A 22,417-nucleotide genomic window follows, 5' to 3' on the forward strand; every position below is an offset into this window, starting at 1 on the left:
ATAAATCTTATTGGTAGGTTATCATTGTATTAAATAATTAAATCTTGGAAGCACAGAACGCTTTAAGTTGTCGTTCTTGTTTAAATTTTAATTAGTTAACCTTGATTTATCGATTTGTTAATTGCATTGTTACGAGTTGATTGAAATAGAATGGATATCGCCATTTCATGCTGAGTTTTAATCTCCGTTTTTCTAAAAGGTAAACAATTCACCATTAATTTTTATATCTATTCAGTTGGTTTTTTATGTCTTTAAAATGTTATTTTTTTATGATTTATATTCTACTTTCGTTTTTGATTTCGTTCCGGATAATAACATAATATCTATTTTGGTTATATGAAGTTTCAATTCAGATAGCGATAGGGTATTTTATATAAATACGGGAAAGATAATCTTGTCACTGACCGTTATCTATGAATGTCAAATAGGCATATCTACATACGTACGCACATATAATCGTAGACACACTAGGATCAAAGTTTGAAAAAAAGCAAGTACTCAAAAGTTATTAGATTTTCATATTAAAGTAATACCTAGCTTTAAATTTTCAGATCACAAATTTGAAGCAATTTATTTTGTTTCTTTTTATAGATGGATGCAACTTGGAGGAAAAAATTGTTGGTAGCTGCAATAGACTTTGGAACAACTTCATCGGGGTTTGCGTTGTCATTACTCAAGGATTATGAAAATGATAAAACAAAGATCTTTAACTATATGTGGAAACCTAACGACCAGCCACGGTATGGTATCAGTTTTGTACATTTTGTATTCGATATTTGATTCTGGCAATTATATTTCTATGGACACTAGTCACCGTTGAAAACTTAATGGCTGTCTTACCTCTATTTCATGTGGGGAAATTGTCAGTTACCTGCTAAAAACCAAGCTAGTACTGGTATAGAGTACAGGAACACCGGAAAGGTTACCCGACTGCTGAAACATATTATATCATGCTTAAGCAAACAAACAAACAAACATGATGTTAAAAAACTCAGTTTTTATTTTCAGTTTGATCGTATTTCACAATAACTCTAATTAAAAGTTAGGAACCTTTATCCGGACAGGACCATTTCCTGTACGCTTGTAATAACCGGATTATTTTGGCGTTTTCTACGCAATTGTTTCAGTTCATTTCATCCAAATAAATCTGCTTACCTGCTCAATATTGAAAGGACAGCAAGTAAAACTATTGTTTCACTTAAAAGTGAAGAAATCCCATTTACTTGATTTATTTCTTCTGAAACAGCACAGTAGTGTAAGCTATTTAAGTCGATTTAACTCTACTTATTAATAGTACACTGTCGTTTGTAACCCCGCTCGAAATAATGGAGAAATATAGCCAAATATACCAAAGTATTCCTTGTTTTAAGACAAAACCAGATAGTACATGAATCTCTTCTTGGAACTGCAACTGGAATCGGAAATGACGTCAATATGGCGGCCGATTATAAAAATGCTATTTTTGTACAATGTCTCAAGAAATCAATAAAGATGTTGTTAGTATGTGATAATAAGTCACAAGATAGAAATGATATTTGATAAATCTTACTACCTTTTTATCTTTGCTAAACCCACCTGTATTGTAGTCCAATTTTCATGCTGCTTATACCTCCTGTATTGTATATTCTTATGTATTAAAATGAAAATCCAATTCTTTTCGAAAGTAACAAGTAAAAAAATACAATCTTGGAATGTCATTCCATTGATCCACTTTGAACTGTCAACTGAAAATGAAAAGCAGACAATGTATGAAATTTCTCTACAAATGAATGACAAACTCCTCACTTTAAAGACTATCAAATAATTAGTTATATAATGCAAGTGTTGATGCTAATATATATTTTCGGAGCCTTTTATCAACTCAGTATTGACGTGAACAATCGTGAAAAAGTGTATGTTTTACAAAAGTTATCCTTGGTCAAGTCAAGTCAAGTAAATTTTATTTACAATGTCGGTGCAAATATAACAAATAACATAAGCTCTAGTGAGCTTTTAAAACCGACTAAACATAGCACATAATAAATAGCTGACATTTAAAAGTATTTTGCAGGACATACATTATATACATACGTCAATACGAACAAACTAAAAAATAAGAGATCAGCGAGTATTAAAAGTCCATCAATTAAATAGGAAAATACTGGTTTTTAAAATTAAGATTAAGAAAGACCTGATTATCATAGTATTATCTATTCAATATCACATAGAGTACCATCACATTACACATGAGTATCAGTTACATATCACATAATTATCACAGAACATTATTTGTTTAAGTATTGATAATCTAGACTCAATTATTACAGTAGTGATACTATTTATATACCGGGAAATCCATGTCCATAAAAGTGCTGTTAAATGTCAAAATAATGACAATAAGCATACAAAGGAAGCCACAGTATGCAATTTACAATTTAGCAAAGTAAGCTTAATTAAATACATATAATGTGAACACCTGTACATAAAAGACAACATGACTGCTTATCAACCACAAGAACTGCACGAACAGTCAGGCCCATCCCAGCTAGCGATTAGGGGGCGGAACTGAGTAAAACTTGACGTATCGCTGAAATCTTGAGGTAGAAAATTCCATAACTTACTAGCACCAAATCTGAATGATTTTCTACCATAACGTTCTGTTTTAGGTTTTGGAAGTAATGTAATATTTTTATGCCTAAAATTACGTGACGAGAGTTTGAACTTTACTAGATCAAGCAAATAACTTGGATTTTGGGCATAAAGAATTTTGAATGTTTCCAAAGCAATATTCCTCATTCTACGAAATTTTAACGTTGGAAGTCCAGATTTGTTTAAAAGCTCCTCATATTGACTCTGATAATCTTCATAAATGAACCGGAGTGCACGCTCCTGAATTTTTTTCTACTGTTTTGGTATTACTTTCCCCAGTGAAATGCCAAGTTAATGGACAATAGTTAAAATTTGATAGGATAAATGAGTGGTACATAGTTAATCTACTTTATCTGTTATAGTTAATCTACCTAATCTGTTAAACTATTTGCCAATTCTCTTCATAACATTTAATTGCCTTGAAGCTTTCCTACAGATATTAGCAATGTGATTATTAAAACTTAACATAAAGTCAAATGTGACTCCAAGTAATTTAACTTCATCGTGACAGTGAATTTCTATGTCTTGAAAGTTAAAAGTAAGATTTAGCGAATGCTTCTTTTGTCTAGAGCAATAGCCTGAAACTTTTCAGGGTTGGCTTTCATATGATTTTTTGAAACCCAGACAATAGGAGAGATCGTGTTTGTATACAAATACGTTGTATATTCTATTTTTAGATCTGATAAGACAAAGATCGGGTGGGCAGACGCCGAGTGTCCATGTTTTTCTGTTAACAGTGATGTTTTTCTAACGGCTTAAACTTTTTTAAAACACAAATGATATCAATATTTTTTTGATCAATGGAAAGAATATAAAAAAGGCAATTTATTGTTAACTTTTAAATATTATTTTGATATAAAATGGATTAATCATGAACGCTTAACTTACAAAAAATATTTGAATTAGAAAATATGAAAATCGTAAGCATTTCAAAACTTTTTGAATTTTTAAAATCCATATATGAACGAAAAAGTTATTAAAAATTGAAAATTCCGATCCCATACACAAACGATGTAAAAACATTTTGTTTTGCCCACCGCCAGATAAACAGGTGTTGATGCGTGCCGTCAGGGCGATCTCTACTATAAGCACAAGACTTTCCTGCTCCAACATTTTTACAAAGTCACTTTCTAAGTTACTTGCATATGAAAGAGTATTATCGTCTGCATAATTGTACAGACTACTTTTGTGAATAAAGTTGAAAATATCGTTTATGAAAATATTAAAAAATACCGGGCCTAAGATAGAGCCTTACGGAACACCCTTAATTAATTCTTGAAATCTACTTAGGTTGTTGCCTATTTTGACACATTGGTTCCTGTTTGACAAATAACTTTTAACTAATTGTAAAGCCTGCTCAGACAAATTGTAATGTTTCAGTTTAAGAAGCAGTAAGTCATGAGGAAGTCAGTCGAACGCCTTCGACAAAACCATTTGAATAGCTGCTACATATTTATTGTTATCTAAGTAGTACTTCCAATCTTCAGTGATTTTTAAAAGAGTGGTGTTACATCCATGGTCTGGTCTAAAAGCGCTCAAGAAATGGATTAAAAATAGTGTCAAAGTGTGACAATAGTTGTTGATAGATTGTCCGCTCATAAATTTTGGAGTTACTTGCATATGAAAGAGTATTATCGTCTGCATAATTGTACAGACTACTTTTGTGAATAAAGTTGAAAATATCGTTTATGAAAAAATTGTAAAATACTGGGTCTAAGATAGAGCCTTGCGGAACACCCTTAATTAATTCTTGAAATCTACTTAGGTTGTTGCCTATTTTGACACATTCGTTCCTGTTGGACAAATAACTTTTAACTAATTGTAAAGCCTGCTCAGACAAATTGTAATGTTTCGGTTTAAGAAGCAGTAAGTCATGAGGGAGTCAGTCGAACGCCTTCGACAAATCCATTAGAATAGCTGCTACATATTTACTGTTATCTAAGAAGTACTTCCAATCTTCAGTGATTTTTAAAAGAGTGGTGTTACATCCATAGCCTGGTCTATAGATAGATTGTCCGCTCATACATTTTGGATAAAATGGGCAAGAGACTAACTGACCTATAGTTACTTTTATCCAGAGTACTGCTCGTCTCGTACACTGGGACAACCTGAGCAATTTTCATGTTGTTCTCAATTGATTGTGAAATTGCAGGGCTAACTAGTTTAACCATCTTAACCGAAATCTTATCAAAGCCTGTGGCTTTTTTAACATTCATTTTATGAATCTGCTTGGGCACAAAACTATCATTTATTGGTTTAAAACACAATTGATCTGGGATATTCATTTCATTTATTTTTTAATACTGGCATGGTTTTCATCAAACTTTACACAAGGGTCCCCTATGTTTTGGGCAACATTTATGTAAAAACGATTAAAAATGTCACAAATTCGTTTTTGATCAGAGACAAGATTTTCTTCTTCCTGTAGAACAAAGTTTTTGTGGCAAAAAGAGCCCTTATTTGTAATAAATGGTTTGATCGTTTTCCAAAAATTTGTACTCTTTGGACCACCAGTACATCGTTCAGGGAAATAGTTTTTAATGGACTTCCGTTTTATAGAAGTGACGTAATAGCTAGCTTTTCTGTATTTTTGATAATTTTTAGAGGTTTTGAACCTTTTGCAATTGTTGTGTAACATACGTTTATGAAAAAATGCTTTCCTAAGAGCATTACTCATGAAAGGTGCCACAAGAACAGAGCTCTGTACATACAAGCTTATAACTCTTGCATTTACAACGCTCTAATCTTTCCACAAAAAAACATTTAACTATGGTAGAAGAGCATCTGGAGCAGGTGGTTGTGTTATAATTATTGGAACAAAGCAATCATTCTCTTTCTTCAATCGATATTTCACTGGATCTGTATGTCTCTTTATCATTATCCCATGAAACATTCACCACCTTAATTACCCAAGCCTTTCAATAGTGGTTCCTGGCTGGTTAAGAATACAAACGTATTCTTGAAGCATATTAAGATTTACTTGATCTAATTCAAGAAATCTTAAATTCTTAAAAACTTTTTGGACGTCAAAACGAGCTCCAATAAATGCCTTCCAAAAAGACATTTTCTATACCGGCATTGATCTAGTATTATCAGTCCCAAGGAAGGCGTATAATTCCGGTAAAGCTTTGATCTTCTGATCGCCCGTGGTCCTAGTGCTGTCTTCATTAACATAGAATCGGTACCTGTTACTAAGTGAGCGTTATTTAGAAATTGATTATAGCGGAAAATACAGAGAACAAATACGTCCATATCACAAGAAAAACTTTCAAAAACCGTTGCAGCGCGCTTTGTAAAGTCGAAAGCTAGAAGAATCAATTTTGTGTCGGCTTCTTCCTGCGGGTTTGCAAGGAAGTTAACGTTTACAATAATCTGAATGCAACGCAATGCGATTTATGGAACGTCTTGGCATAACGTACAAAGATACACAGATAATTCATCCTCGGTTTTAAGAATTGATAAGAGGACTTTCTTTTGATATTTTTCAATATGTGTTGAACCTGTTAAATGATTTTTCACACGGAGCCGCCTTATACGCGCCGCTGCCTCCTATAATCATTGCATATCAGATTTATCAAATATAATATCAGCCTCATCGTAATCTATGAATTTACCCGAAATCTTGTCTTTGTTGAAATATCTTTGCCAGTCGTTACTCAACGTGGTTTATCTAACTTTTGTACATTTTTCATTGCGTCAGATATTGCTACCAAACATCTATGATCCATATCAAGTGCGAAAGCTACTGTCTTATGGTCATCTGTTGTACCTGACGCCTCTTATATTTACATCAGTGTGCGCTAACTTGTTTGAACGATGATTCATTGTACCGTCGGCACCAAACTGGACTCTAGGAATAGTTAAATTACGGAATGGCAGATAATTCATGCTTGCTGATAAATTTTTCTAGCTCTATTTCAGGTCTTGAATTAGCAATAAAGAGCATCCTAGCAAACAAACCTCTGTAATCTTGTTTGTCTCAAACTTTGTCACCTGTCGGCAGTCTCATTTTGTTCAAGGAGTGCTGCTTCTAGTACATGAACTTGCATTCTTTTAATGAGTTCGAGATTGTTTTGACTTGTCCAATAGAAGATCTTGAATAAACTGGTCCATATTCTGCTTACCAATTGTTGTCACAGAAATAATCCTTTTTTATCAATATTTATTATGTTTTCATCTTCATTGCTGAAGGGATCAGAAACTCCTAAATTGATGCGACCATTATCTATGTTTCATTGTTTGTTTTATTGTTATTGAATTGGTTAGCTTATAATGCTTTTGACATGCCCTTTTTACTTCCTATCTGAGCACTTGCATTTAAGTCTTAAAAGTGATAGTTCTAGGGTAGCTAAGAATCTCTTGTTCTAACTTTTTCATTTAACGTAATACCTGTGCTACCGTCTGCTACTTTCAACCATCGATTAACTTGTGCTTAAGCATGTTTTCTCCAAAAGCACAGAAAGCCACTTTCGACTTATTTACAATTCATTTTCTTTTCCCAAAATTCCTTCCTTATTGACGCAGGATCTGTCTACATATAACTTATAGATTTCAGCTAAGTATTTATTAATAATCATTCTGGAATAGTTCTGCAAAGAAATACCTTAGAAAATGTTGGAGAGAAGACAAATTTTATGCCCAGTCACAGTTACTCACAGATCTAATGAATGGCAACATTATCAGATTCATGTGCATATAACATAAAAATGATGTTTTTTGGTTGCTTTTTGAAACCCCGTTAGATGTTTGAGGATAACTGAATTGTCAGTAGGCAATTTACCTGGCTATTTAATGATAATAGAACTGACCTCCAGAGCTACATACATTGATAAGTGTTTCTGATTTTTTTCCAATCTCTGAAACATCATTGAATTGAAAGTACTTAACAAGATATAGGCAGAAAATGCGAGAAGAAGAGTTTTTATTCCTTTATTCACGTAATTGTCTTCGATGATTTGTTTGACAGTGCATTGAACAATTAGACTGCAGTGAAGTCGTGTGTATTGTTGTTTATTTTTGCTATTTTGTTCGCGTTTGAAGAGTGCCAAAACGCCAACACAATACACTAGCGTGCCAATACGACTTAATATACCTTATTTGTCTTATCGACGTTTTTGTCGAAGTATGTTGCCAATATTAACGCAACTTCTAGCTATATTATCAAATATTTGTTTTACGTCTAAGGGTAACAATTGCTTGTTACTTAAAATACTAAAAATAACAGAAAGTACTGTAACTATTAACAATAACAACGTTTATTTTAAAAAGTAACAATTGAGATACCTTGGAAATACTGACTAGCGCAAAATCCAATTCTAATTCGCATGAAAAGTCCAAATTCTGTTCTGGTGAAATTTAAATCCAATCAGTAATAATTCCAATTTCCTCACAGAATCCAAACTGAATTTTGTATATCCAAAGAATATAGATCCTCTCTTTAATTATATATGTTTTAATCCACAATGGTATATCAATCAAATGATTAATGTCCAAACTGGTAATATTAGGAAATACAGGAAAGCTTTTCAATAAGATCTTACTTAGGTTCTGCCTGTCCTCAAATAGCTCCCTATTCAAAGCATCACGGAATGTTTCAGCACTTTTTTGTATCACAAAGAATAAAATTAGAAGATTCTGAAAAAAAAGCCAGAATAATACTAACAGCAAAATAATGTTAACAGCCTTTTTATCAGTACTTGTGATAGAACCTTCTGGAAAACCATAGACCATAAATAACTTATTGACATACATAATGTTTCAAAACTAGGACAGGCTTTACAGTAAACAAACAATAAATCATAAATATAGGAAATTGTAAAATGAGGTATAATTGGAAATTACCCGTACATATAACACATGGAAAGATGGATCTTCATTAAAATCTGCAGGTCCTGGAAAAGATGAAAATATATTGCAGTCTTGCTTAGCATTTGCGTATTTACTTTGTGTTCGTAGTATTAGGAAAATCAAGCATTCTTTGTCTTCTATTGAACCAGTAACAAGGTCTTGGCATTGATCTCACGATTAGCCTGTATGTTATTTGCATATGTCACGAATTTTCTCTCGTTCTTGTTTTTACTTAAGCTGCAATATTTATGAACTTGTTACATTTTGTTTGTGATTACCTTTTTGATGCGTTTAACTAATATAGTATTTGTTATTTCATTTATATTCTTCATAACTACGCGTACAGTGACAAAACTGCAAACAAACAACTTTTTTACTAAATGACTATTTAGGCATTTACATCCCAGCCAGCATTCTATATCGGCCCGATATCCAACAGACGTCGTTGTCTATAATGGCTCGATATCGGAATCAATTTCTGCTGCAAATAGCAATGATGTCGGTCCGACGTCGGCTGACGGTATCGGGCCAACATCATAATAGACATTTGCGAATTAATCCGATACCGAATCCGAGATTGTAATCCGATGTTCATACTGTATTTTAAGGGATAATCTCAAAACATTTATGTGCATCGGAAATATCCGCAAAGTATTGGTCTATTTAATTCAGTTACTACATCAGGCCTAACAAACAATTGTTTGTTTCCGGTAACATGCTAAGAATAGGTAGGTAGGTCGATAATTTTTTATGTTTTGGATTTTTTTATTGCGTTGGGACCTTTCGGAAATTATTTTTGTGTCAAAAACATGAATACAAATAAGGGCGTTATGCCTTTTGAGCATCAGTAAGTTGATTTCTAACATCACTGACCATGTTTAAAGCATAAAAAGTGCAGTTTTGCAACTTTTTGTTAAACAGAAAATGTTGAAAAAAATTCTCCAAGGCCATGAAACATTTAGAGTCGGGCCAAAAATTTAGGGTAGGTCGAGATAGCGGGAACACAATTTTTCTTTGCCTCATAATGTTTGGTCATTACTGTTTTATACAACACTGGAATTTAGTTAACACTATTCTGTTATAAGTGTTAAGAAAAGCCACACAAGACAGAGATTCTGTCTCAGACGCTATGACCTATTATCTGAGGAAACACAAAAGGCGGACAGTAGACATCTTCCTTCCTATTTCTGGCATCATGTCGTACGTTATCCAGTTAGTTCCTTGTAAAGCTTGAACAAAGGGCTGCATATTATCCTAATACCTTAGTTGTTTTCTGGGGCAAATAAGAGATGTTTCTTTTGTAATTCTTATGGATTTTACGTCATTAAATAATTAAGATTTAATTTTCTTAAAAGGGTCAGTGAAGAATTTTGCAAAACACGAAAACGTGTTATAGTTAATTTTGTAACTTCTTTCATAGATAATTCTGAGCATATTAAGTTCACCTATCATGCCGTACTCGTGGTGTATCTATGATCATGAGATGTCCGTCGTACGTCCGTCATCAGCCCCCGTACTTATTGTTATGAGCATCTTTTTTGTCCAAACATAACAGGAACATTTCTTGTAGATGCTCTTTTCGATAATGAAAATATGGGGTCATCCATGCAGAGTTCCGGTTGCGGTAGCAAACAAAATTAAGAATTTTTCTCCTTACTGACTCCTTTTTCAACACTATTTCACAGAAATCTTACCTTCAACAAAATATCATTAAGTCCTGACCGCAAGTTACTTGTATAGAATGGTCGAATCTTTCAGATTTTCTTAGGCTGTTGTGCATAAATGTTTATTGGGTGGCCGTCAGATCATTCGCTATGTTAAACATGGCCTCGAGGGGCAAAGAAGGTTTCCATATAGTCTATTAGAATAACGGAACTTTTGAGAATCGCCTTTTCCAAGACTGCTAAGCTGATTTAAATATGATTACACGGAAATATTTCTTTGGTGAGCCCCTGCCAGATTCTTTCAGATCATTTGGTACACTAAAGAATGTGACTGCCAAGGAGCGGAGCAGGGTTTCCTCATACAGCGAGAGCGTAAAATTTTGAGGTCTTCTTTGTCTTAAGCAGAACGACATAAATCTTTTACTCTGCGTCTACTGTCCAGTTTTCAAAGTTGTTTGGCAGAAATATGTCTTTTCCAAATTTTTACTTGTTTGGGCTATGGAAAATGTGGAGTTTTGGCGATTTTCATGAGTATATATTTTCATACAAGTACGTTAAGTTCGAAAGAATTCAGAAGGCATTTTATTTTATAAATTATTATTTAATATATAATTTTAAGAAACAAAGGTATGAAAAAGAGTACTAAATCTTGTCATACATTTTCCTTCTAGGTACCGTACAAGATAAGGAATTAAGAGAACATATATGCGATATGGGAAAATGATTCAGCCATACTAAGAAAACATGTTAGTACAGTAAACAGCCATTATAAGTTATGAGCAGATCACACTGAAAACATTTAACAGATCGCACCCATTCTTTCGTCAGAATATTGCTAACAAAATTGGACGATATCTGTTCTTTTCAATCAATTACTTCAAAAATGAATAGTTTGGTATGAATGAATTCATCACGTCAAACTAAACCTACAGAGACAGCAAAATTATCAATGAAATTCGTATTAAAGTCAATATCTTTCATTGCAATGGAATTTTTCTATTTATATAATGGTAGATGGGTCTAACCAAAATCAGCAACATGTATGTTATCATGGCAACTAAAGTGTATTTACCATGTATTTTGAAATAAATATTCTGACAGCTTGAGTTCCATATGCATTGAACAACACTTTAAGAATAGATATATACCTATATAAAATGTATAGATATCATATTTGTGAGCTACGGAACGATAAACTTAAAAAAACAAAGTTCGCATTTATTCGGACGACTACTTGGTAAGTACTGTAGTCAGTTTAGCAAAATCGACAAAAAAACAGCTCAACGTTAAAATGTTAGCCAACAACCATTTTTATCATTTGAACCACTAAATGTTTTGAGAAATATTATTAATATAAAATATACCCGATGTCAGATTCGGATTCGGCAGCGGATTAATTCGCAAATGTCTAATAACATTGGTCTGATATTAGCAAACGGTATTTGGCTAACATCAAAATGATATCGGCCTGATATTGGCAGATCATATCGTGGTCGCAAAATAGTGAGACACGCATTCCCTTATCAAAGTTTTCTGAAAATATACACAGTATAAATTATCAGAGTAATTTTCTTCAGAACTCATTTGTACGATGCTTATTTGATTTTTATGATATGATATTTTCATAACTATATACTGCATGTTTTATACAGTTACGTAATCTTTCTGTATATTCTTAACACTATTAAAATTGTTCAATTAGAATCTTAAACATATTTTCAATTTTTTTAGATATAAATATTTCTATGGCGACTTTTTACGTAAAAATAAAAATGCATCTTAATTATTACCTCCCTTTATTGCATATAAAATTTTGATAAATACCGTCTACAAATTTTGTTTGGAACCTAGTTTGATTAATTCTGGCAAACATCATATTTGCTTAATAAATTAGCACATATAAACAATTAGATTACTTTTTAACGTTTATTAATAATATAGTTATATTAGAGAATTCAATATCGGCCCTATGTCAATCCGACGTACGAAATAGTTACACTGATTGATGTCGATCTACTAATTTCAATATTTTGCGGCACTACAACGGCCCGACGTTGGCCCTACATCGGCACATTTAGCCGACATTCCGACATTATACTATATCGAGCCGATATAGTCATGCTGGCTAGGATATAAAGGTTCTATTGTCGGCTTTGCTTTTTAGAACTCACAAGACGCCGACGTGTGTGTTGCTGAAACCGGACAAGTCGTTCCATTCTTTTGGGTTTGAAGCGGAGGAGAAATATATCGAACTCGCTGAAGATGATAAACATAAAGACTGGCGCTTTTTCCGACGATTTAAAATGAAACTTTATAAACCGAGCGACAGGGTTAGTACATCTTTACTGGTGGATTTTTTTTCTGTTTAGCCTCATTCCTTGTCAACAAGTGTAAGTAACAACTCTTTTATTATGCCATAGATTTACAAGTAGCTTCACGTTTATTCTATATATTTGTCTCAGTTAAAAACATCCATTACCTAAATCATACCAGGAGTTTTATAAAATAAAATTTTGTTTGTTAACTATATAAATCTATATCATTCAATGACTTGCCAGATGTCGTGTTTCATGACTGGTGATAGTGAAATGTTGTAGGGTTATCATAACAGTTTCTTGATCTGCAATGTTGTAATCGGCTCCGATTGATTTTGCTAGTCTTGGAGCCCACGAGGCGCTTGCTCGAAACATTATCCGACCAGGCAAATTCCACGAATCAAATGTATCCCTGCAGATCAATATACTGCTTTAGTGGCCCTTTTATCATACACATATACATATTTTTAGTGTTTTATCAGCGACAATTTACACAGGGGATACTACGTGAATGACTTCTTTAAAACGAGTTAAATGTTAAATAAGATACTCAAGTTTTATCAGTTTTATTCAACTTATTTTAATAATTTAATAATTATCACATCCATGTGAAAGCACAAATGTGATATCCTTTTTATCACATGCTAGCTTTTCGTGCTGAAACATTAACAATTCTTCTTTCTTTGCCTGCTATAACCAAATCAATTTCAATCAACGTCTCCTCTACTCCAAACGACGTCAACGTCAAAGCTTTGTTACACAAGTGTAACATGGCTTTATTTAAGCCCCAAGACGTCAAACATGTTTTAAACAAATAAAGCTGGAAAAGTTATAATTATTATTATCAGTAAACAAAACAGAAGACAGACTAAAGGCGTTCAATTTCCTTTCATTTTGATACCAGGTACGGTGTTACAAATGGCATAATGGTGTAATTAATGTTATATGCAATTTCTTTCGTTACATTTCATGGAAAAGCCTTGAAATAATATAATCCAGATATTATAAAGAACTAAGGAAATGTAAGACCGTATAACATTTTACAAATATTCTAGTGTTTGCTTACTTTCCGGCAATAGGTTCACAGTCTAAACGTGGTACGAAGGCTGCTTTGCATTTCAACACATCCGGCTATTTCGAAAGATTAAATCAGAGATTTTAAAACAATATGGTCGTGCTGTTGCTGGCAGATGAATATTAAGAAACCGATCATCATCTAGTAGAACCTTATCGAGTTTTGAGCAAATAAACAGAGGATTTGCTATAAGATAAACACTCCCGTAGTAATCCTATAAACGAATATTATGCTATGACAATACTGCTAGCCTTTTAAAGATTCAAACAAAACGTTCGCCTTTTCATGCAGCCCAGGTACAACGAACATTTCCATTAAAAACTACAATTTTCTACACAAATGAATTACGAAATTCATCATTTTGAATGCGTTGTAACATTATCCATTAGCCATGTAGCGCTTCGAAACATTAATGGAAGAGCGTCAGTTTTGGTGCCAGAAGTCGTGGGCTCCCCACCCGGCACTGTCATAAAAAGGACTTTACATAGTCGTACCAGTAACTACTAGTACTTTGCTTGGCACTGAGTATTAGTACGAAAACGAAAACAAACTAACTCCTCTTCTTTCACCACTTGACAAATGTGGCGTTGATAACACAACAAAAAAGGTGCGGAGAATTATACATTTAAGGCGTAGAACTTGTTTCACAAGCGACCTGAAATAAATTAGTGAAAACTAGCCATGCTTGTTGTTACTGAATATGTTTAGGTACCGGTTACTTTACATATTTGGTACCATAGTGTGCAGCGTCGAATTAAAACTTGCTTTACCCCTAGTTTTTGTACAATCAACGCCACACCACTTCATTCTTATTCAAGCTATATATTAATACTTATATCTTTCTCACTTTTCATCAATATTTGATATAAAAATAAACGTAATTCTTAGTTAGAAGCTGTATGTTCCATTCAAAGATGTTTACCTTTTGAATTATTTAAGTTTTCTTTTGCGCTGGTGAGGCGGCTAAATATTTCAGATTGTTTTTGTAGACATACAGAGTTTGTATCATGGTACGAATTTCTGAGTTGCAAAATTTTATCAATCATTTTTCCGTATAATCTATGTTTCTTGAATTATCTCACTTCAAAAACATTGGACCATCATAATGTCATTTTCAGATAATGTATTAAAATATTATCAGCTTAATATGTGCACACTCGCATTGCATGCCTAAACGTTGTAAATTAAGGACATATTATACATAAATATAAATGACTTGTCCACACACAAAAGACGGTTCTTACAAGTTTATGCTTTGCGTAGTTATTCAGACATATACAAATGTACATTTTTGTCATGTGTTATGACACACATCGAGTCCATTCTGTCGGACAGATAAAATTAGCTTTCATAAGCCAAAACAGTGGGAATGCAGATTAAACTTTGAAATGAAACATTCCAAACAATTCTAAATATTTTTTTTTATTTATTTAGTTGTTATATCTCTTCAATGCCAGGAAATGTTTTTCCACTTCTTTCAAATCCATATGAATACTAGAAGTAAGCTGTGCTCAACTTTTGCCTTTGTTGTTATGTTATTTTCCGCATTTGCCCTTATCTTTTGACTAGTTTCACACTTGTATTTATAAATTAGGTCCATTTTATTTTGTCATCAGTTTTCGCGTCTGTAAATAAAATTCCAAAACATCTTCAAAACATTCTCTTGCATTGTAGAGATATGGAATATATAACTTCTAAACATATAATACATTTGTTTTAGTATTATATATTAAGAAAACAGTAAAATTGATACTATTATATTATAACGATTTAATAAGTGTGAAAGGGGATGGCATTAAATGTGCAAACACAAGGGGTGAAGTAGCTTTTAATTCAAAGCTGTACACTATTGTTCTAAACATCTATAATAATCGACAAAAAGTATAGCTAGTGTACGCTTACTTATTTACTATCACTTGTGAAACAACGTCTACGGCTTAAATACATCATTCTCCAGACCTTGTTTCTGGCGCCAAAACGATTTGAGAGCGGTCTTGTTTTTTTTTTGTTTTTTTTATTAAAACTTAGCGCCGAGTAAAGAAGCTGTTGGTACGATTACTTAGTCTTTTGTATGACGGTACCGTTAAGCGAACCCATAACTTTTGGCAAAAAAATGCTTTTCCAGTATTGTTTCCAACGAATGAAAATTAATATTGGCAGGTATACCTAATGTTTATGCAAATGTTTAAAACAGCATCACGTCATGTAACAAACTACCTGCACTCAAACTACTCTCCTGCTGCACAATTTGCAAACCCCGGTAAATATTAACCATTCCTTAACATTACTGACAGTAAACAGTCATCAAAAGTTTCCCCTTTCACCATTCGCACAGCGGTCATTTCAGTTCGTGCCTTCAAGAGGCGAACATCGTTGAATTTAATTCTATCTAATAAACAACCTGGTTTCTTGTGTACAACAATTATGGAATCTGATGGTCTTGATTTAATTAAGTCAAGTTGCGGACACTAGCAAACACTAAAATATTTGTAAATCACAAAACATTAATTTATTGTCATGCACTTCCATAGTTCAGTATAATGGCAGGATGAAGCTATCTATTTAGCTACCATTTTCCGTTGTAATTATATTATTTCAAGACTTAACCATTAAATGTAATTTTATTACATTTAACGTAAATTATACAACCATGCCATTGGTTACACTGAAACTGATATCAGAATGAGAGAAATTTGATTATCTGCAGTCTCTCTGCTGTCTCGTACAATAATAATTATTCAATCAGTAATCTCTTGAAACAAGAAATTATGAACCCCTATAATAACATGTTTGTAAAGCGCTGAACCTTACCATGAAAATCAAAATTGAGTTTTGAAGAAATGTAGAAGTTTATTAGAACCGGACAGATTTCAGAGCTCGCAATTAATTATCTTATTCTACTCTTTAAATAGATTCAGTCTGAGAAGACATTCTTGTAATAACCCGTTATTTACATACTCATTCATAAGTTATAATGGAATTTCCATTGTTAATATCTTACCATATTGACATTCAAATTTTATATTTTTCGGGTGTTACGTCAGTTTTTGACTGTCATTGCGGCTAAATGTTCTGTAACGACCACTTTTCCAATTTTACTTTGGCCAAAGAACAAATTTAAATCCTTTAGAAAATAATTAATTATTAGTGTAGATGCGTGTGTAATTAAAAGATCGTTAGATTTATATCGATAAATATGCACATGTTCTTTCGCGAAATAATATTGCATCCTTAAAGTCGTGCAATATTATCGCTGCACAACTTGTGCATATTGCTCGATACAAATATATTAAGCTCAAAAGATCATGGAACCAACAGTTTTGCTGATTTTACAAAGACACTGCGACTGAATGATGTTTTATTCTGAAATTCTACATTGCTGTTTGAAATATGCTTCTAAGATGTTCATAACACAAATGTTTTCTTTTTCAGAATACATGTGGCTTATCCCTACACAGCACAATTAAAGATACTGAGGGTCGCGACTTTAGTGCTCTAGCAGTGTTTTCCTATTCCATAGACTATATGAAGAGGAAAATTATAGAAATAGTCAGGGAAAGGTTTCCAGCTGTTAGAGAGGATGACATATCTTATGTGCTTACGACGCCAGCAATCTGGAGCGAAGATGCGAAACAATTCATGCGAAAGGCGGCATTAAACGTTAGTCTTTCATTAAATCAACTTATATTTTACTATGTATGTAGCAAGCAAACCAATGACGATTTAACAGAAGACAGTATGTCCGATATCTTTTGTCCTACCTCTAGGTCATATAAGGAAGTTGTATGTTTCTTGCAGACTGCAAGTCAGAAGTTAGTTTCACTGGCAGACGATACATGTCTAAACTAATGTTGAAGTATGCTTAACAAATAAGCTAACAACGTTTGTTCAAGGACGGATATACACTGTGGGCTCATCAACTGCTTCAGTAATTGATGATGCTTGAGGCACTATTTTTTTTATGAAATTTAATTATTGCCCGGGGTGTGACACCGTTTGCATTTGGTGTTCTTAATTCGTGGATTCCACTGAAACTATTTTTTACCAACATTACAAAATAAAGTAGGATTAATTCATTATACGGAAGGCAATAAACACGTTGTTACACCATCCAAATGTAACATGAATGCATTTGTCGAGCAGTTTTTCAAGTTTGATATATAGTTATATAAATGACTGAATGAAATTACATTAATGCAAATCATGTCGTTGTTTGTTTCCTGTTTTCTTATTTGAAGGCACATATACCGACAGAAAGGCTACGTATAGCTCTTGAGCCAGAGTGTGCGGCTGTCTATGTGCATACGAAGGAGTTACCTGCTCTTGACAAGATGACGCAAGACAAACTGGCGATGAAACCAGGATCATGCCATGTTATCATTGATCTTGGAGGTTAGCGTTTCTCATTTTAAACGAATACGCTGATGATTCAATAAATTATGTTACAAATGGTCATCCATAGAAACCATTGTACAAAACAACATTTAATGTTCTTGATAATGGATGTTTACTCAACACACCTGTAAAATATTGATTTAATCCAATTTTTATTCACAAAGTTATCCATTGTCGAATTATAAACTCTAAGATACAGTATAGATAATGGACCTTAAAATACAAACTTCAGGTAGGAGCTACCTATTATAGGTGTTTGTTTAGTTAACTCCATGTAAGTGCATAGCCTGAAATAAATCATTTAAGTATCAGTTTTTGAAAACGAGTTATTTAAGCTGAAAAATATTATCCTAGTTAAAATATTTGGAACAAAATGGTGACTACTCCACTTAATCTTTATTGTAGGCTTAGATGACTATCATATCTTCCAAACTTTACATTTTTATGCCCTCTCCACCATCCACGCATACCCGCCCGTCCCTTCGTTCGTTCGTTAGTCCCGAGTTTGTGTTCGGCATGTAACTTTGTCATCCATAGAGGATTTTAATATTATTTTGCACAAATGTTCCCGTCCAATAATGAGTAAATATGTCATACGCAAGTCCCGGACCACTAGCTTAAAGGTCAAGGTCACACTTAGAGGTCAGTCAAACTTTCTTGCAAAGAGGGTAAAACCATCACAGGCAAGTTCATTCTACAAACAAATAAAGTAAAGTACTTACAGCTGTCAAGTAATTCTGTCGAAATAAACGCTCAAGTAAATGTTCGAAAGTCATAGAGGTTATTTGTGATAATGCGTCTGCCCACAAAAGTCAAAATGCAAAGTCTTTCTTAGAACAAGAACAAAAAGAACCCCATATTCTCCTAACCTACGTCCCTTTGACTCTTTCCTATTTCTCTAGCTCTGGAAACGCTTTACCAAGGGGACACTACTTTATAGTATTTAACTCTTGGATAAAAATACTCCAAAAAGTGTTTTTATGCAGAGGGATCACATTAAAATTGTTTTTATCTGATTGATTGTTTAGGTATATATAAACCAATGACAGAATTTATTGACTCCCCTTCGTAACTGAAATCAAGATACTTTTTAAAGATGTGACAGCCTCATTGTATGTTAGTTTAAGATATATTTTGGGAGACAATGCCTGGTCGGCATTCATTCTCCCGCATTGAGTGTACGCATGCATTGAATGTACACTATTAAACTTTAGTCAGTATATTGTACACTCAATATGTGCGACAGCTCACATCCAATAACGGCGATTTAATGTTAGCGGACAATGTCTCCAGCATCGTCGGCTACCAATGGGTCACTTACTACGCTATTCTATATTTCATCATCCGGTGGACAATGCGAGAGATTCCAGTAGTTTTATATGGAGGAAAATCACCGCGAATATTAAATTATGCTTAATGTTTTGGACAATTTAACCTCCTGTTTTTAATTACAAGGAGAACTATACTTTCTTTGAAATATTAAATGCGTTCTGCATGCTCAGTAATGCTTCTGTTGAACCAATAAACTTATTCATTTCTTTTTCATTTTATAATTCAGCTCATTTCTTTTTAGATCTACTAAAAGCTTAATCTAAACCAAAGAACATAATCATAATTCCCTTTTGTTCTTGGTCAGTCATTTCTCTTTAGCTTTTAACCATAATTTACCATAAAATTTATAAAAAGATCCTTTAGAAGCAAAGAATGCAACCAAGTAGAATCATAACAGACTCGGTTTGATTGAGTCCGTTCATAAAAGGTAATGAAATGTGCAACATCTGTCGCGCTCCCTAGCTACGGCTTAAGCGGAACTCTATTACACATCTATTGAATGGACTCCATGATCCCAAAGCACCGGCTTAAGCGGAACTGTATAACACGTCTATCGAATGGACTCCATGATCTCAAAGGACCAGAAAATATAACAACACTGATCCCATGCCTTGTCGACTCCTTGTACCACGAAATCTTTCCAGCAGTGCATTGTGCTCCCGTCTATTTCCTCTATTTTTAATCCATTTAACATTGCTGCGTAATATATCTCTCTCTCTGCATCTGATGTATATGTACAATTTGTTCTGTGCATTTACCAGTCGGTGAGGATTGAATGAAGGGCTTAAAATTGTTGGCGGAGAAGTGAAAGCGGGTGATAGGGGGAGAAGGTTCGAGATGCTGGTTTGGCGCTGAAGTTTAGGGTCAGAGCTGATTATAGGGAGGGTTGTGGACTGCTGATTGGGACTAGAGACGGTTGCAGGGCAAGTTTGGAGGGATGGGCCTGGGGTTTAATTACAGTTATAAAATGAAGTAGCTGGCATAATGAATAAGCTGTTTATATGCTTAAAGGAAGCATTGCTTCGCATGGAGAAGTCATTTTATTTTATCTTTATTTCAAAAATGCACAATTCTCTTTGTAAGTAGACCCTAAAAGTTATATGCTAACGTATAGTTTAATTGTGGCAGTGAGTGTCCGCGATAGTTTTGACTTGAACTTAAATGAAGGAAATAAGATTTCAAACGCAGAATTAAAACAGCACTTACGTGATGAATACTTTTTACTTGATACACGTAATTTGAGGCAACGGACAAAATGGCAGTGCTTACGGAAAAGGTACAAATAACATGTTTTGATTTACACGATATGTACAATAGCGTAATAAGGCATACGTTTGTATCTGACGATGTATCTTCAGTGATTGACTCCTTTCAACAAAGCATCTTCAAAGTATTGATTCTATGCTCTGAACCTTTCTAGGAGGCACTCTAGACATTGCTGCACACCGGGTTAACGACGACTGTCAATTTGAGGAGGTCATTGTACCTGACGGAGGCCCCTTGGGTGGAGATAATATCAACATGAAGTATGATCAGTTTCTGGTCAAACTTTCTGGTGGACCAGCATTTTCAAAATTTCGAGACGAAAACATGGAAGATTATTTAACAATGCAACGTCTGTTTGAAAACAAGAAATGTGCATTCAAAGATACCAGTGATGACTCAAAGGTTAATATATCGATTCCAGAGTCATTTCGTACATTACATGAAATGCATAATCAGGAGAAACTCACAGAGTCAGTCCGTCAAATGGCAATTTCAGATGATGTCGAATTCAAGGCAGACAAAATGAGAATCAAGACAAAACTGTTTCGAAGTTTTTTTACAGAAACTATTGATGGTGTTTTAAACACTGTAGAATGTGTACTGTCTAAAATGTATGAGAAAATTGACACGTTAACTTGCGTCGGAGGATTTTCTGACTGCCAGTTACTGAAAGACGCATTTCATGCAAAATTTCCAGACCAGACTGTAATAATTCCAGAGGAAGCCGTGACTTCAATCATGAAAGGAGCGATCATTTTCGGTCGGGATCAGTCTGTTGTCAACAAACGGATCAGCCGGTACACTTACGGTTTGGACTGGAACGAGGATTTTGACCCAGATAACCATGATCCATCAAAACGTGAGGAAACAGACAACGGACATGTCTGCAGAGATATATTTAGAAAACTGATTGGAAAGGGAGACGAAGTGCCATACAACAAACCGACACAAGAAATCGAAGCTTTTGTGAAATCTAAATACCAAACTGTAATAGATTTTCCGTTCTACAGGTCAGAAATTGAAGAGAATCCAAAATATATCGATGCAATAGGGTGCCATTTAATTGGAACAATGCGAGTGAACCTTGGAGAGTCAAAGATTAAAAGCCTGGACAGATATGTGAAGTTGAAAGTATACTTCGGGGAAACTGAACTCAGAGCCGAGGCTATAGACGACACTGGAAAGAAGTATGATGTTACAATAAACATTGAATAGATGCAATTTTACTTTGGTAACACGCAGCTTCAAGATGACATAGATAATGAAAATTAGTACATGTATCAAGTAACATTCAACCTTGAAGAAACATCAGTGAAGTAGTGTACTAGTTATATCACTTTCAGCGTGAAGACGACACTAACAGCAGAAATTAATATGGAATAACATTTAACCTTAAAGGAACATGAACGCGAATCCTTTTCAGTCTAAAGATGACAGTGTCACTAGAAACAAATATGAAATAACATTTAACCTTTACATCAGTGGAGGTAAATCCCTTTCAGTCTGACAATGTCTGAAGATGATATTGTCACTTAAAAGGAATATGAAACACACTTTTAGTTAGATTGCTTTCAACCGGAAAATAATATTGACACTGGAAAAATATATTAAGCAAGAGATGTTTATAATAACAACTTGACAATGATAAAGTTATCATTTAATTGACACAAAGATAGTGGTAATATTTGTTAATGATGATTTATGTGTCATTACCATCTCGATGTATAAAGTTAATGATAAAGTTATTATTTAATAGACACAAAGATAGTGGTAATATTTATTATTGATAATTTATATGTCATAACCATGTCGATGTAGTTTCGCGTCTTCCGATGGTTGTCGCAATATCAGATTGATTATTTATTAAACAACCCATGAAAAATCAAAATTATAAA

The 22,417-nt window shown here is 33.8% G+C and overlaps 1 protein-coding gene across 1 annotated transcript; it reads left to right on the forward strand.

Annotated features, from left to right (window-relative positions):
* Positions 1 to 591: 591 nt before the first annotated feature.
* On the forward strand, positions 592 to 21,743 carry LOC128553788 (heat shock 70 kDa protein 12A-like; the record flags this gene model as incomplete). Its single annotated transcript, XM_053534970.1, has 5 exons — positions 592 to 740; positions 12,304 to 12,469; positions 16,962 to 17,189; positions 17,768 to 17,921; positions 20,677 to 21,743. Coding segments are annotated over 5 exons (1,758 nt in total), but the record flags the coding sequence as incomplete, so codon positions are not given.
* Between the last annotated feature and the right edge of the window lie 674 nt (positions 21,744 to 22,417).

The sequence above is a fragment of the Mercenaria mercenaria genome, unplaced genomic scaffold (assembly GCF_021730395.1).
Source record: "Mercenaria mercenaria strain notata unplaced genomic scaffold, MADL_Memer_1 contig_4325, whole genome shotgun sequence".
Classification (NCBI taxonomy): Eukaryota; Metazoa; Mollusca; class Bivalvia; order Venerida; family Veneridae; genus Mercenaria; species Mercenaria mercenaria.